Source organism: Narcine bancroftii, chromosome 8, assembly GCF_036971445.1.
Source record: "Narcine bancroftii isolate sNarBan1 chromosome 8, sNarBan1.hap1, whole genome shotgun sequence".
Lineage (NCBI taxonomy): Eukaryota > Metazoa > Chordata > Chondrichthyes > Torpediniformes > Narcinidae > Narcine > Narcine bancroftii.
Window position 1 is genome coordinate 62119221 of NC_091476.1, and position 16263 is coordinate 62135483.

The window sequence follows — 16263 nt, forward strand, 5'->3', positions numbered from 1 at the left end:
CCATCCCCACGCCCCGTTTACAGTCCCCTCCCCCACCATGGTTACAGACACATCCCCACACACCAGTTACAGACCTGTTCCACACCCCAGTTACAGACCCGTCCCCTCACCCCAATTACGGACCTGCCCCCACATCCCAGTTACAGACCTGCCCCCCACATCCCAGTTACAGACAAGTCCGCACATCCCAGTTACAGACCCATCCCCACACCCCGGTTACAGACCCGTCCCCTCCAGTAATGTACCCCAGTGTTATACAGTGACAGACCTGTCCTCACCAGTACAGTCCCCCAGTGTTACACACGGACAGACCCGTCCCCTCCAGTAATGTACCCCAGTGTTATACAGTGACAGACCTGTCCTCACCAGTACAGTCCCCCAGTGTTACACACGGACAGACCCGTCCCCACCAGTACTGTACCCCAGAGTTACACAGTGAAAGACCAATCCCCACCAGTACTGTACTGCAGTGTTATACAGTGATAGACCTGTCCCCACCAGTACTGTACTGCAGTGTTATACAGTGATAGACCTGTCCTCACCAGTACAGTCCCCCAGTGTTACACAGTGACAGACCCTTCCCCACCAGTACTGTACCCCAGTGTTACACAGTGACAACCTGTCCTCACCAGTACTGTATCCCAGTGTTATACAGTGAAAGACCCATCCCCACCAGTACTGTATCCCAGTGTTATACAGTGACAGACCCATCCCCACCAGTACTGTACCCCAGTGTTACTACAGAGAGAGACCTGTCCCCATCGGCACAGTCCCCCAGTGTTATACAGTGACAGACCTGTCGCCACCGGTACTGTATCCCAGAGTTACACAGGGACAGACCTGTCCCCACAGTACTGTACCCTGGTGTTAATCAGTGACAGACCCGTCCCCAACAGACCCTGATGTACAGTGTTGTTCTCCTGCCTACAGGTTCGGGTGTATGACCCCAACACTCAGCGCCGCCCGGTTTTGCAGATGACCTATGGCGAGTATCCATTGACTGCCCTCTCACTGATGTCGGATGCCAAGTGAGTTGATGCAGCACTCTGTCTCTCTCCCTGCTGTCGCTGTGAGACTGTTCACTCCCGCCATCTATGTTCTTCCCCCAGATCTTCCCACGAACCAGTGATACTGCTGGGTCAGTCCCTGCGACCACCTTCCTTGGTGTGGATGGGGATAGCCTGAGGGGAAAAGATGACTTTCACCCTATCGCCCTTTGACCTCTCTGCCCTCTGGCCCCACAGCCTTTCTCTCCTTGCCCAATCTCTGCCCTGGACCCGCTCTCCACTCCCCTTGCCCCATGTCTCCCCTCGCTTCATCTCCCTTCCCTTGGCCCCCCTCTTCCCTCGCCTCCCCTAACCCCTCATCTTCATACCCTCTCCACCTATCCCCTCCCATCGCCACTCACCCTCCCCCCATCCCCCAGCACCCCACTCTCCACGCCCCCTTTACTCCACTCTCCAACTTTTCCCCCTCTCCTTGGTCCTTGCTCCCCCTTGCCAACCTCTCTCCTCCCCTCGCCTCACACCTCATCTTCCCTCGCTCCTCATCTCTCACATCCCCTTGCCCCCGTGCCCCCTCTCCCCTCAATCTCATCTCCCCTCGCCCCTCATCTCCACGACCCCTCTGCTTCCTTGCCCCCTTTCCCCCTCCTCCTTTCCCCATCCTCCTCCTCTCCTCACCCCTCTCCCAATCTTACCTCCCTTCGCCCACTCTCCCCTCGCCCTCACTCCCCTCCCCTCGCCCCCTCCCCTCGCCCCCTCCCCTCACCCCCCTCTCCCCTTGCCCTCTTTTCCCTCACCATACTTCTTCTCCCCTCCACTTCCTCTCCTTCCCCCTCTCTCACCCTTTCCCCTCATCCCTCCCCTCGCCAGTCCAGTCACCCTTCCCCTGTCCCTCTCTCCCTCTCCTCCTGAACCTTTATCCCCTTCCCTCACCCCCTCTCCCATAACCCCTCTCACCTCTCCATTCACACCCACCCCCCCCCCACCACCCTTCTCATGTACCCCCTGCCACCATCACTGAATCCTTTACTTTTACTTCTCCCGCAGTTCAGTTGTTGTGGGTAACACACACGGGGAGCTGGCTGTCCTGGACCTCAGGAAAGGTGGGTGTTTTCTCCTCGTCCCCAGAACCTTAGCAGTTGGGTGGGTCTGAAGAATCCTGGGAGACCATTCAGCCCTCATCTCTGTTCTAAACGGATTAGGAACGGCTGAATATTTCTTCCCTTGCATCTGGGGTGAATGTGTCTCCGGGTCGGCCTGGACCTTGATTCCATGCCTTCTCCATGAACCCACTGGGGCCTCCGGTTACTCCATCCTCTGTTAAGTCTTCCTGAGCAATAAGCTCTTGAACTGCCACTCTGAACAGGGGTCACAGACCGAAATCATGAAATATTTTAAATGCATTTTGATGTCATCGGTTGGAGAGAAACCAAGTTAGGAGGGGGCCTGGTTGGTGTAGTGGTTGGCGCCTTTACAGCACCAGCGATTGGGACTGGGCTTTGAATCCCGCGCTCTTTGTAAGGAGTTTGTACGTTCTCCCCATGTCTGCGTGAGTTTCCTCCGGGGCCTCCGGTTACCTTCCACCCTTAAAAAAAAAACTGGAGGTTGTAGGTCAATGGTGTAATCGGGCAGCACATGCTCTTGGGCCAAAATGGCCTGTTCCCATGCTGTATGCCTGAATTTAAATTAAAATTAAAAATTTTTTAGGACACTTCCTTGATTTTTCTCTCTCTCTGTATTGCAATCAATTTGTTTACATTTCTCTATTTTGAGGCCAAATCTGGAATTTGTCCAGTTCTGGACCCCTAACTACTGGAAGGATGTCAGTAAGATTGAGAGAGAACAAAGAAGATTTACTGGTGTTACGAGCCCAGAGAACCCCAAAACCCAGCGGCAATAGATATTCACCAAGGCAAATGGTTACTTAAACAAAAGTTGCTTTTAATTATCTTTAAAAATGAAAACAGAATCACACTTTAACTTAACTAACCTAACTTAACCCCCTTCTAATTCTAAGCGTGCATGTGTGGAATGATGAAGTCAGAAAAGTTTTTTGATTCAGAGTCCAATCTCACTTCTCATTCCTCCAAGTTCACTGGTTGCAGGCAATTCTTATACTGTGCACAGAATTTAACATGTATAAAATTCACCAGGCTTTGGTGCTTGAAAGATAAATGGTTACCGCTCAGGAAGGTTCTCGTCAGTTTTGTTGTTCCAGGACATCCACAACTGACGTTCTTCCATCAGCCACTCCAGTGTCTTGCTGACGAAACTTGCCCCATCAGGGTTCTCCAGATGATAACCTCTTTCTTTTAGGTTACCACCAAGTTCCTTTTTGTTTCACTTATTCCAAATGAAACATTAGACAGCCAGTCCTCTCCTCTTACATGAACCACAAGGGCTTTGACCAGGCTATCTTCCAAATTGGGCTTTCCACAAGCTTTCCAGTTTGTCCTGTTCCAGTCCCTGTTGCTTCTGCTGGCTATAAAACTGTAGAAGTGATCTCTCACTCTCTCATAGAGAAAGCCTGTTTGACTCTCTCTGCTTGGATGACCCTCTTAGAACAGCAAGTTCTCTTCCAGACAATCTGAGGTCCAGCAAGATCTTTCATCTGTTGCCTTCGGTAAACAACAACCCATTAATGAAGTCTCTTGGGCACTCTCCAAAGCTCTTGCAAAAGCTGTGGAGCCAATATGTCTTGCATTAGCAGAGCTTCGGTATTTCAAATGAGATCTATTTTAAAATGTTTGTATGTGACCTACTCTAACAAACCTTTCCCAATTTATCTCCCAAAAACATATCTATATACTCTGTCACACTGGTCTTCAGGAGTTGAGTTACAGGGAAAGATTAAACAGGTTGAGATTTTATTCCCTGGAGCGAAGAGGAACGAGGGGAGATTTGATCGAGATTTACAAGATTACGAGAGATAAATGCGAAGAGGCTTTTTTCACGTAGATTGGGGGAGATAAATACGAGGGTTCATAGTCTTAAGCTGAAGGGGGAAGGTTTTGGGGGAACATTAGGGGGCAGTTCTTCACTCAGAGAGGGGAAGGAGTGTGGAACGAGCTGTCATCTGGTGCGGTGAACTCGTGTTTTAAGAATAAATTGGATGGAAGCACGGATGGGAAAGGCCAGGAGGGTGATGGAATGGGAGCAGGTCAATGGGACTAGTGGAATGATGGTTGGCACAGACTGGAAGGGCCGAAAAGCCCGCGATGTTCTATTTGTTTACACTGTGTACACAAGGATTGAGACAGATCATATGGAAGGAGCTGGGAGGGGGGGAGTGGGGTGGAGGGGGAGGTTTAACTGAAAATGGAACATTCAGTGTTCCTGCTGCTGGGTTTTGACCATCCTGAGGGGGTGGGGGTGTGCCGATGTTTCTCCCCCCCCCCCCCCCCAGCAGTGGATGAGGCCGAGGACAGCCTCACCTGTGTGGGCGAATGAAAGGCTGCCAGCCTGCAGTTCCAAGCTGTCCCCAACAACCGATCGCTGACGTGGAGGTGGGAACCGTGTCCATCTGACAGCAGCTCGCTGGCCCCCTCTGTCAGGGCTCAGGCCTCCAGGCTTGAGGTGGGTGGGGGAGGGGGGGCGAGGGGACATCTGGGACTTGTGTGGTGCGAGGACAGGGAGGGTGGAGGGTTTGTGGATGCAGCCTGCTCTGGGGTGGGGAGAGGGGGTAATGGGTTCCTGATCCAAGTCCACAGACACTGTGCTGACCTCCTGTTTCTCCCCCTCCCCCCAATGTGTTCCGTCTCTGCAGGGAAGTTGCTGAAGTGCCTCAAGGGCCAGGCCGGAAGCGTGCGGGATGTGCAGTGCCACCCCTCACTGCCCCTGGTGGCTTCCTGTGGGCTTGACCGCTTTCTACGGGTGCACCATGTGGCAGAGAAGAGGCTGCTGTACAAGGTGAGACCCCCCCTCACCCTCCCCCCACCCTCGTCCTCCCCGTACTCCTGGGACCCCATGCCCCTCCACCAATACAGAGACGCTCCCCACTCTCCTGAGACCACATACCCCACAGCAGCACAGACACCCGTTCCCCGCCCCCAAACCAGTACTGACCCCACACCCACCTATAAAGGACCCCTCCCTCTCCCCCTGCCCTACTCTGGTCTGGTCGGACCTCTGACCCCCCCCCCCCCCTGCTGCCGAGGCATTTCCCCACCCAGTGTGTATGCAGGGTGAAGTTCCCCAGGGTGGGGAAGGGGCCTGGTCATTGCCTGGTGCTAGGTTGAGGGCTTCATCTTGCTCACTCTCGTCTTTGTTCCCCTCCCCAGGTCTACCTGAAGTCCCAGCTCAGCTGCCTACTGTTCACCAGCCGGGACAACTGGGAGGTGAGTAACTGGTGTGGGGGGTGTGGTGGGGGCTTGGAAATCCTTCCCCTCCTCACTCTGCCCCTTCCTTCCCCACCCTGCCCCACCTCCCCACTATGCCTCTCCCAAACCCACCTCTCCTCTCCCCTTCCTCCCTTTCCCCTCCCCAGGGCGTCTAACACTGGTCGAGGAGGTTTCCCTCTCCCTCACCCTTGCCCTGACCCATCTGTCCTTCCCCCAGCAGGCAGAAGAAAAGCCCCTGGGGGAGGTGACCGTAAAGGAGGAGGAGGAGGATGACGACAAGGTATGGGACACCATGGTAATGGTTGGCAGCCAAGCGGATTCCAAGAGGAAGAGAGAGCAGCGGGAATCTGGGAAGGGGCGAGCAAGGAGGAGGAAAGATTCCCAAGTGTAACCAGTGTCAATAGATGGCTGACTGCAACACCATCTTGTCCAGCGTCTTTCTCTCTTTTTCTCTCTCTCTCTCTCTCTCTCCCCCATTGTCCATCAGTCTCCAGGTCTGGTCTGGTTTCACCCCCACACCAGAACAGACACCCCTCCCTGACCCCCAAACCTCTGCAGGGTTGCTCGAATAGGAGGGGGGTCTAAGACTGGAACCGCATAGCCCTGTTTTTGTTTTGAAAATTTTATTTATAAACAATAATAAATCATACAATCAAAATACAATCAAATGCATAATATTTAATCCCATAAGCCGCCCCCCCCCCCCCCCCCCAACCCACCTTGGGTGAGACTTCGCTGCAGTGATTGGGAGTACGAAAAAATGCAGAGAAATGCAGTGAGGGATGTTACTTTGGAGTTGGAGTCTACCACATAGGCCCTTCATCTCTCTGATGGATGGAAATTAAATTTATTTAAATTGAAATTTAGTCATACAGCATAGTAACTGGCCCTTCCGGCCCATGGCCCCGTGCCGCCCAATTGACCTACAGCCCCTGTACGTTTTTGAGGGTGGGAGGAAACCGGAGCCCCCAGAGAAAACCCAAGCAGACACGAGGAGAGCATATAAACTCCTCACAGACCACCCTGGATTAGAACCTGGGTTGCTGGCGCTGTAACTGTGCCACCCAAACCCCCCCGCAGTCTCCAGATGTAGGCATTTGACCCACTTACCTTCCTCGTCTGGGGCACTGAGCCCAGGGGTGCCCTGCAACACGGGACGAATGGCTGGATTGCGTTGAGAAGAGCCGGGTTCAGTTCCGGTTGACATCAGCAGGCTGGAAAGGGGTGCAGAAAGTACCTCGATGTGGATGAGACAGGTTAGGCCGGCAGAGCATGACAGGACCATAGCGTCAGCGACCCGGGTTCGAATCCCATGCTGCCTGCAAGGAGATTATACACTCTCTCCATGACCTGCGTGGGTTTGCTCCAGGTGGGCCGGTTTCCTCCCACCCTTCAAAAACCACAAAGTTTCGTGGGCCAGAAAAGAACATTACAGCCCAGTACAGACCCTTCGGCCCTCAATGAGGTGCTGACCTATATATTCCTACCAAAATTTAAGTATAAAGCCCTCCCTACCTCATAACCGTTTATTTTTCTAGCATCCATATGTCTTCGAGTCTCTTAAATGCCCCCATTGTTCCAGCTTCCACCACCACCCCCGGCAATGAATTCCAGGCCCCCACAACTCTCTGTTTAAAAAAAATCTCTGATGTCTCCCCTAAACTTTCCTCCCTTCGCTCTGCAGAGACGTCCCCTGGTGTTTGTTACCACCTGCCGTGGGGACAAGGTGCTGGCTGCCTACCTTATCCGTGCCCCTCAGAATCTTGTCTCCTACTGGAGTGCGGCATTACGGAGGGGAATGTGACTGGCTCAGCGAGACATTTTGGTTGGGCCGAAGGGCCTGCTGCTTGACCCTTTGAAGAGCCCTCGCTGGGGACCACCCCCCGCACCCCCAAACGGGGAGGCCTCGCTGTTCTGTCCGCTGCCACTTAGCACAATGCTATTACAGCACCGGCCACCCGCGCTGTCCATGAGGAGTTTGTATGCTCTCCCCATGTCCGCGTGGGTTTCCTCCCACCCTTTGCACGTACAGAGGTTGTGGGTTACCTGAGTGTAATCGGGTGGCATGGGCTCATGGGCCGGAAGGCCCCATTACCGCGACAAATGTCTACATCTTTCCAATGCAAACCCCGCTATGGACACTGCATGACCTGCTGAGTTTCTCCAGAGTGACATCCTTGATCCCGGCCACCTTCCTTATTCAGCCCCTCTGGGTCGAGGGTGACCTGCTCCCACCCAGATCCTGTGACCCCTGCAGCAACTGACGTAGCACAGGACCGACATGTATCCCTCAGCTGTCGCACCTCCGCCAGACCTTCCCGACACTTACCGCAGCGGAGGTTGCATTTCCAGCATGCGTGCCCGCGGCTTCATGGGTCTTTGTGTGCGGCAGGGCAGTGCTCCTGGATTCAGGGGGAGGGGCAGTGGGGGGGAGGTGATTACCCTCTTGCTGCTGGAGCTAGGGTGAATGATAATGGGCTTATTGTTATACACTTCACACAATGTACTGTTACGAGCCCAAAACCCAGCAGCAATAGACATTCACCATGACAAGTAGTTACTTAAACAAAAGTTGTTTTTAATTATCTTTAAACATGAAAACAGAATCAAACTTTTAACTGAACTAAACCCAACTTAATCCCCTTCTAATTCTAAGTGCACATGTATGTGATGCATGTGTAAATTTAGGAAAAGTTATTTGGTTCACAGTTCAATCTCACTCCTCATTCTTCCAAGTTCACTGGTTGCAGGCAATTCTTATACTGTGCACATGTATAAAGTTCACCAGGCTTTGGTGCTCGAAAGATAAATGTTTATTGCTTAGGAAGGTTCTTTGGAGGTTTGCAGAGAGAGATTTGTTGTTCCAGGATTTCCACAACTGAGGTACCATCATTAGTAACCTCAATGTCTTGCTGATGAAACTTACCCCTTCAGGATTCTCTAGATGATAACCTCTTTCTTTCAGGCTAACACAGATTTCCTTTCTGTTCCACTTATTCCAAGAGAAACATCAGACAGAGAGCACTTCTAGCTTGCAAAACCCCTGACCTTCTCCAGCAAACAATAGGAGTTAGTCTTCTGCTCCCATCTGTTGTTTTAAGTAAACAATGACCTCTGAGTGAGCACTTTGCAGAGAGGTCAAAAGCCTTGCAAAAAGGTCCAAAACAGACAACCTGGCTCTGGTTGTTCTTCCAAGACAATAGCCCATTCATTTCATGACATAATTTCAATTAGCACCTACTTGTGAAATGTGCATTGCATTCTCCATAGGTTCTGCAAAGTCACTGAATATGAATTCTTCAGTATTTCAAATAATGTGTATGTATGTAACCTACTCTAATTTTACCAATTTATCTCCCAAAACATTCCCATATATTCCTTCACAGTACATTGGCCCGAAATTCTTACTGGCTGCGGGTGAACGTGAACTCAGAGAGAAGGATAATGATAGTAAACTGACTGAATGTTGTAAAAGAGACAATACTTCAAAGATACTGGGCAACAAATTGTTTTCAAACGTTTTACTTCCTGAAAACTTGGAGAATATGATAGGCAACTTCAAGCTGAACACAAAGATAATTTCAGATTTGCTGAATCACATAGGACATTGGAGAAACAATAAATTAACTTGTTGAATTCAGCATGTTTAATCGCATTGTGAATCTGATACTTTGTGCTCATTCAAGTGACCTCGAAAAGTTTGCCGCCGATTTTCATTCGTGCTCAGTGTCTGATGCCTCTCGTATCAGCGTCCAACAATAGCCAGCCGGCACCAAGGATTCTGGTGGCTCCAATAACGCTTTTCCACAGTCAAAACTTTTCACCGTGTTGGTCATGGTGACGGTACCAAGATCAGCAGGGAAGACGTCCGAGGGCGAATGCAGGAAATAAATTTTCAATGACATGTTTTGGATGCTTGAGGTAGACAGGAAATCACAAAAATAGGTTGTATCTAAAAAAAATTGGTACATGATAGTGTTAGAAACAGAAGTACCTTCACAGAAATTACTCGAGACAAAAATTGAGAACAAAGAACATTTATTATACAACAATGCAAAGTTGGGTGCTTCCCCTTACCCTGGGAATACACACATACACTGGGGCTCACCCAACTTTTATACAGTTTATTTCAGTATAGGAATACCCTCCCCCTTACATTCTTCTGCCTCCTGGATAGGTTTGGCATTAGGCAATCCTGCCTGCCTACGTGCTGTTTCTGTGAACTTGGAGGACCAGGGGGTATCCTCTTGGTGTCTCATCATGTCATTATCCTCATTGTCCTTATTCACAAACCTATCTTTGTTCTAATTTACACCTTCCCAACCCTCACAACTCATATGTAGAACTTGCTAATACTGTCTAGGGCTTACTAATTACATATGCAAAACCTGCTAATTCTATCGAGGGCTAGAAGACCCTTATCTTATTCAGACTAACTCTACTTCCTACATTCTAACATCCATTTCTTATCCTGTTCATACTGGCTTTATTCATTTACCCATATTTCTATCTTCATATTTTTATATCAGTTTTACTCATCTCTCACAATAGGAAAATTTTAAGGCAATTTTCATGATCAGCAGTGCAAAATCCATCAAATACACCCAACGGTGTTGAGGAAGCAAAGTCTTTGTTGTCCATTGTTACTGAGCCTACAGCTCTTTTACCTGAAGGATGGGTGATTGAGGGTTGGCCTGGCGGAGATTTGTGCAATGCATAAAATATTAGCGCAGAAACAGGCATTCGGCCCATCGAGTCCCACCGCCATCCCATCGTGGCCATTTTAAAGAGAGGGTGGATAAATCTCTGGGTCCTGGCAGGATATTCCTGAGGACATTGAGGGAGGTTAGTATAGAAAGAGTGGGGGCTCTGACAGGAATCTTGAAAATTTCATTAGCCACGTGGGAAGAGCTGGAGGATTGGAGGGAACCTCATGTTGTTGCACTGTTTTAAAAAAAAATCTCTAAAAGTAAACCGGATAATTATCGGCCTGTGAGTCTGATGTTGATGGTTGGTAAATTAATGGAGAGTGTTCTTAGTGATGGAATTTACAATTATTTGGATAGCCAAGGACTGATTAGTAGTCAACATGGTTTTGTGTGTGGTAGATCATGTTTAATAAAACATTGAATTTTTCAAGGTTGACGAAGGGAAGGCTGTGGATGTTGTCTATATAGACTTCAGTAAGGCCTTTGACAAGGTTCTGTATAAGAGGTTAGTTAGGAAGGTTCAAGCATTAGGTATAGGTATGAATGTTGAAGTAGTGAAATGAATTCAACAGTGGTTGGATTGGAGATGCCAGAGATCAATGGTGGAAAATTGTTTCACAGCTTGGAGGCCGGTGACTAGTGGAGCGCTCCAGGGATTGGTACATGGTCCATTGTAGTTTGTCAGATATATTAATGATCTGGATAATAGGGTGGTAAATTGGATTAGTAAATATGCAGATGATACTAAGATTGGTGGTGGTGTGGACCATGAAGAAGGTTTTCAAAGCTTGCAGTGGGATAAAGGCCAGGTAAAAAGAGTGGGCTGAAAGATGGGCAGATGGAGATTAAAACTGATAAATGTGAGGTGCAATAGTTTGGTTGGAATAATCAACAAAGGTCATTGACCATTGAGGAGTGCAGAAGAACAAAAGGATTTAGGAAATCTGATACATGATTTCCTGAAGGTGGAGTCACATGTAGACAGGGTTGTGAAGAAAGCTTTTGGTATGTTGGCTTTCATCAATTGTAGTATCGAGTACAGGAGTTGGGATGGCATGTTGAAGTTGGTGAAGCCAAATGTAGAATATTGCGTGCAGTTTTGGTCACTGAAATATAGGACGGACATCAGCAAAATGGAGAGAAGATTTACAAGGATGTTGCCTGGGTTTCAGGGTTTGAGTTACAAGGAACAGTTTAACAGGCTTGGACTTTACTCCCTGGAGCATAGAAGATTGAGGGAGGATTTGATGGAGACATTTAAAATTATGAGGGGGACCGATAGAGTCAATGTGGACAGGCTTTTATCCCCATTGAGAGTGGGAGAGATTCAAACAAGAGTTCCCGACCATTCCCAGATCCCACTGTTCTACCGCTTTCCTAAGATCCCTATTGTTCTCACATCCCTCCCTTTTACCACTCTCCTCAGAGCCAAACCGTTCCAAGATCGCTCTGTTCTACCGTTCCAAGTGTCTGACTGTTCCCATATCCCTCTGTTCTCCCGTTCCCACAGTGCCCGACCATTTCCAGATCCCTCTGTTCTATCGTTTGCCCTGTGCCTGACCCTTCCCAGATTCCTCTACTCTACCACTGCCCTCAGTTCACAAACATTCCCTGATCCATCTGTTCTAATGCTCTCCTCATTGCCCGACAGTTCCCAGATGCCACCATTCTACCGGTCTCCTCAGAGCCCAAACGTTCCAAGATCCCCCTGTTCTACCGCACTCCCCAGAGCCCGACCACTCCCAGATCCCTCTGTTCTGCCACTCTCCTCAATGCCCGACCGTTCCCAGATCCCTCTCTTCTATCGCTCCCCTCTGTGCCCGACCATTCCCAGATACCTCTGTTCTACCACTCCTCAGTGCCCGACCGTTCCCAGATCCATCCCTTCTACTGTTCTACTCAGACCCCAACCATTTCCAGATCTCTCTGTTCCACCACTCTCTTCAGTGCCCGAACAGATACCTCTGTCCTACCATACACCTCTACACCTGATCGTTCCCAGATCCCTCCTTTATACCACTCTCCTGTGCCAGACCATTCCCAGATCCCTCTGTTCTACTGCTCTGCTAAGTGCCCGACCGTTTGCAGATCCCTGTTCTACTGCTCTCCTCAATAGCAGATCTTTCCAAGATCGCTCTATTCTACCGCTCTCCCCAGTGCCCAGCATTTGCAAGATCCCTCTGTTCTATCGCTCTCCTCAGTGCCCTACCATTCAAAAATCCCTCTGTTCTACCGCTCTCATCAGTACCCGACTGTTCCCAGATTTCTCTACTCTACCCCTCAGACCCCGATCGTTCCCAGATCCTTTGTTCTACCACTCTCCTCAGAGCCCCACCATTCCCAGATCCCTCGGTTCTACTGCTTTCCTCAGTGCCCGACCATTCCAAAATCACTCTGTTCTATCGCTCTCCTCAGTGCCCTACCATTCAAAAATCCCTCTGTTCTACCACTCTCATCAGTATCCGACTGTTCCCAGATTTCTCTACTCTACCCCTCAGACCCCGATCGTTCCCAGATCCTTTGTTCTACCACTCTCCTCAGAGCCCCACCATTCCCAGATCCCTCGGTTCTACTGCTTTCCTCAGTGCCCGACCATTCCAAAATCACTCTGTTCTACCGCTCTCATCAGTACCCGACTGTTCCCAGATCCCTCTGCTATACCGCTATTCTCAGAGCCCAGCCATTCCCAGATCCCTTTGTTCAACCTTTCTCCTCAGTGCCCCACCGTTCCCAGATCCCTCAGTTCTACAGCTCTCCTCAGTGCCCGACTGTCTAAAATCCCTCTGTTCTTCCGCTCATCTCAGCACCCGACTGTTCCCAGATACCGCTGTTCAACAGCTCTCAGTGCCCGACTGTTCCATGATCCCTCTATTCGACCACTCAGCTCAATGACCGACCATTCCGAGATCCCTGTGTTTTACCGTTCCACCTAGTGGCCGTCCGGTCCCAGGCCCCTCGTTTCTACCGTTCCTCCCAGTGTCTAACCATTCCCAGATCCCTCCCTTCTACCGCTCTCCTCATAGTCCAACCATACTCAGATCCCTCTGTTCTACCGCTCTCCTCAGTGCCCGACCATTCCAAGATCGCTCTGTTCTACCGCTCTCATCAGCGCCCGACCGTTGCAAGATCCCTGTTCTACGGCTCTACTCAATGAACGATGGTTCGTAATTCACTCTGTTCCACCGCTCTCATCAAAGTCCAACCGTTCCCAGATCCCTCTGTTCTACCTCTCTCCTAAAAGACCAACCATTCCCAGATCCCTCTGTTCTAATTCTCTCAGTATCTGATATTTCCAAGATCGCTCTATTCTCCCGTTCCACCCAATGCCCGACTGTTCCTAGATCCCTGTGTTCTACAATAACCCCCATTGCTCGGCAGTTCCCAGATCCCTCTGTTCGACCGCTCTCACCAGTGCCCAACCATTCGAAGATCCCTCTGTTCTACCGCTCTACTCAATAAACGATCAGTCAAAATTCCATCTGTTCCACCGCACTCCTCAGTACCCAACCTTTCCAAGATCCCTCAATTCTACCACTATCCTCAATGCCCGATTGTTTCCCTCCTCTGCTCTACCGTTCCCCCAGTGGACGACCTTTCCCAGATTACTCTCTTCTACTTCTCTCCTCAGAATCCAAGATCGCTCGATTCTACCGTTCCACCCAGTGCCCGACTGTTCCCAAATCCCACTGTTCTATCTTTCCACCGATTGCCCGACCGTTCCCAGATCATTCTGTTCAACAGCTCTCCCCAGTGCCCAACCGTTCCCAGATCCCTCTGTTCGACCACTCTCCTCAGTGCCACCCATTCCCAGATACCTCTGTTCTGCCACTCTCCTCAAGCCAAAACGTTCCAAGATCCTTCTGTTTTACCACACTTCTCAGTGCCCGACTGTTCCCAGATCCGTCTGTTGTACCGCTCTCCTCAGTTACCGACCGTTCCAAGATCCCTATGTTTTACTCTCCCCCAGTGGCTGACTGTTCCCAGATCACTCTGTTCTACCGTTTCCCTCAGAGCCCGACCGTTCACTGATCACTGTGTTTTTACAATCTCCCCAGTGCCTGACCGTTCCCAGATCATTCTGTTCTACCAATCCGCTCAGTTCCCAAACGTTCCCATATCCCCCTGTTCTACCACTTTCCTGTGTCCGACTGTTCCCACATCCCTCTGTACTACCGCTTTCCTCAGTGCCCGACCGTTCCCAGATCCCTCTGTTTGACCGCTCTCCCCAGTGACCAACCACTCTAAGGTCTATGTTCTACCACTCGACTCAATGAACGATCACTCAAAATTCCCTCTTTTCCACCGCGCTCCTCATAGCCAGACTGTTACCAAATCCCTCCGCTCTCCCGCTCCCCCAGTCCCAGACCGTTCACAGATCGCACTGTTCTACGCACACCTCTACAGCCTATCGTTCCCTGATCCCTCCCTTATACCGCTCTCCTGAGGACCCAACCATTCCCAGATCCCTCTGTTATACCGCTCTGCTCAGTGCCCGAACGTTCCCAGATCTCTCTGTTCTACTGCTCTTATCAGTGCCCGACCATTGCCAGATCGCTCTGTTCTACCGCTCTCATCAGTGCCCGACCGTTGCAAGATCCCTGTTCTACGGCTCTACTCAATGAACGATGGTTCGTAATTCACTCTGTTGCACCGCTCTCATCAAAGTCCAACCGTTCCCAGATCCCTCTGTTCTACCTCTCTCCTAAAAGACCAACCATTCCCAGATCCCTCTGTTCTAATTCTCTCAGAATCTGATATTTCCAAGATCGCTCTATTCTCCCGTTCCACCCAATGCCCGACTGTTCCCAGATCCCTGTGTTGTACAGTAACCCCCATTGCTTGGCAGTTCCCAGATCCCTCTGTTCGACCGCTCTCACCAGTGCCCAACCATTCGAAGACCCCTCTGTTCTACCGTTCTACTCAATCAATGATCAGTCAAAATTCCATCTGTTCCTCCGCACTACTCAGTACCCAACCTTTCCAAGATCCCTCAATTCTACCACTCTCCTCAATGCCCGACTGTTTCCAGATCCCTCCTCTGCTCTACCGTTCCCCCAGTGGACAACCTTTTCCAGATTACTCTCTTCTACTTCTCTCCTCAGAATCCGACATTTCCAAGATGCTCTATTCTACCGTTCCACCCAGTGCCCGATTGTTCCCAAATCCCACTGTTCTATCTTTCCGCCGATTGCCCGACCATTCCCAGATCCCTCTGTTCGACTGCTCTCCTCAGTTTCCGACGGTTCCTAAATCAGTCTGTTGTTCCGCTCTCCACAGATCCCTATATTTCCCACATCACTCCCTTCTACCGCTCTCCTCAGTGCCCGACCGTTCCCTGATCCCTCTGTTCTACCACTCTCCTCAGAGCCCAACCGTTCTCAGATCCCTCTGTTCGACCACTCTCCGTAGTGCCCGACCGTTCCAAGATCCCTGTTTTACTCCTCCCCCCAGTGGCTGACTGTTCCCAGATCACTATGTTCTACCGTTTCCTTCAGAGCCCGACCGTTCCCTGATCCCTGTGTTCAACCACTCTCCTCAGAGCCCAACCGTTCTCAGATCCCTCTGTTGTACGGCTCTCCTCAGTTACCGACCGTTCCAAGATCCCTATGTTTTACCGCTGCCCCCAGTGGCTGACGGTTCCCAGATCACTCTGTTCTACTGTTTTCCTCAGAGCCCGACCGTTCATTGATAACTGTGTTTTTCCGATCTCCCCAATGCCTGACCGTTACCATATTCCCCTGTTCTACCACTTTCCTGTACGACTGTTCCCATATCCCTCTGTACTACCGCTCTCCTCAGTGACCGATCGTTCCCAGATCCCTCTGTTCTAGTGCTCTCTTCAGTCCCCGACCGTTCCAATATCCCGATGTTTTACCGCTCCCCCAGTGCCCGACCGTACCCAGATCCCTCTGATTGACCCCTCTCCCCAGTGCCCAACCATTCCGATTCCTCTGTTCAACCGTTCTAATCAATGAAAAATTTCCTCTGTTCCACCGCTGACGCCATAGCCCGAATATTCCATGATACCTACGTTCGACCGCTCTCCTCACTGCCCGACCGTTTACATATCCCTGTTCTCCCAATCGTTCGAAGATACCTCTCTTCTAGCCGTCTCCTCAGTGCCCGACCTTTCTCAGATTCCTCCCTTCTACCGCTCTACTCAGAGCCCAAGCATTCTCAGATCGCTCTGTTCTTCCGCTCTCCTCACTG

At 50.4% G+C, this 16263-nt stretch overlaps 1 protein-coding gene across 2 annotated transcripts in view; it reads left to right on the plus strand.

Moving 5' to 3' along the window:
* The window catches only part of wdr74 (WD repeat domain 74), a 31921-nt gene extending 22937 nt beyond the window's left edge, over positions 1 to 8984 (plus strand). Inside the window, exons 7-12 of one of the 2 annotated variants that reach the window (XM_069893844.1) lie at positions 931 to 1028; positions 2052 to 2107; positions 4771 to 4913; positions 5285 to 5341; positions 5562 to 5624; positions 8731 to 8984. In XM_069893844.1, the coding sequence (XP_069749945.1) occupies positions 931 to 1028; positions 2052 to 2107; positions 4771 to 4913; positions 5285 to 5341; positions 5562 to 5624; positions 8731 to 8979 (666 nt within the window). In that variant the 3' untranslated portion in view covers positions 8980 to 8984. The remainder of the gene's footprint in view (positions 1 to 930; positions 1029 to 2051; positions 2108 to 4770; positions 4914 to 5284; positions 5342 to 5561; positions 5625 to 8730) is intronic. The other variant, XM_069893845.1, reaches the window with a different exon arrangement.
* The last annotated feature ends 7279 nt before the right edge of the window (positions 8985 to 16263 follow it).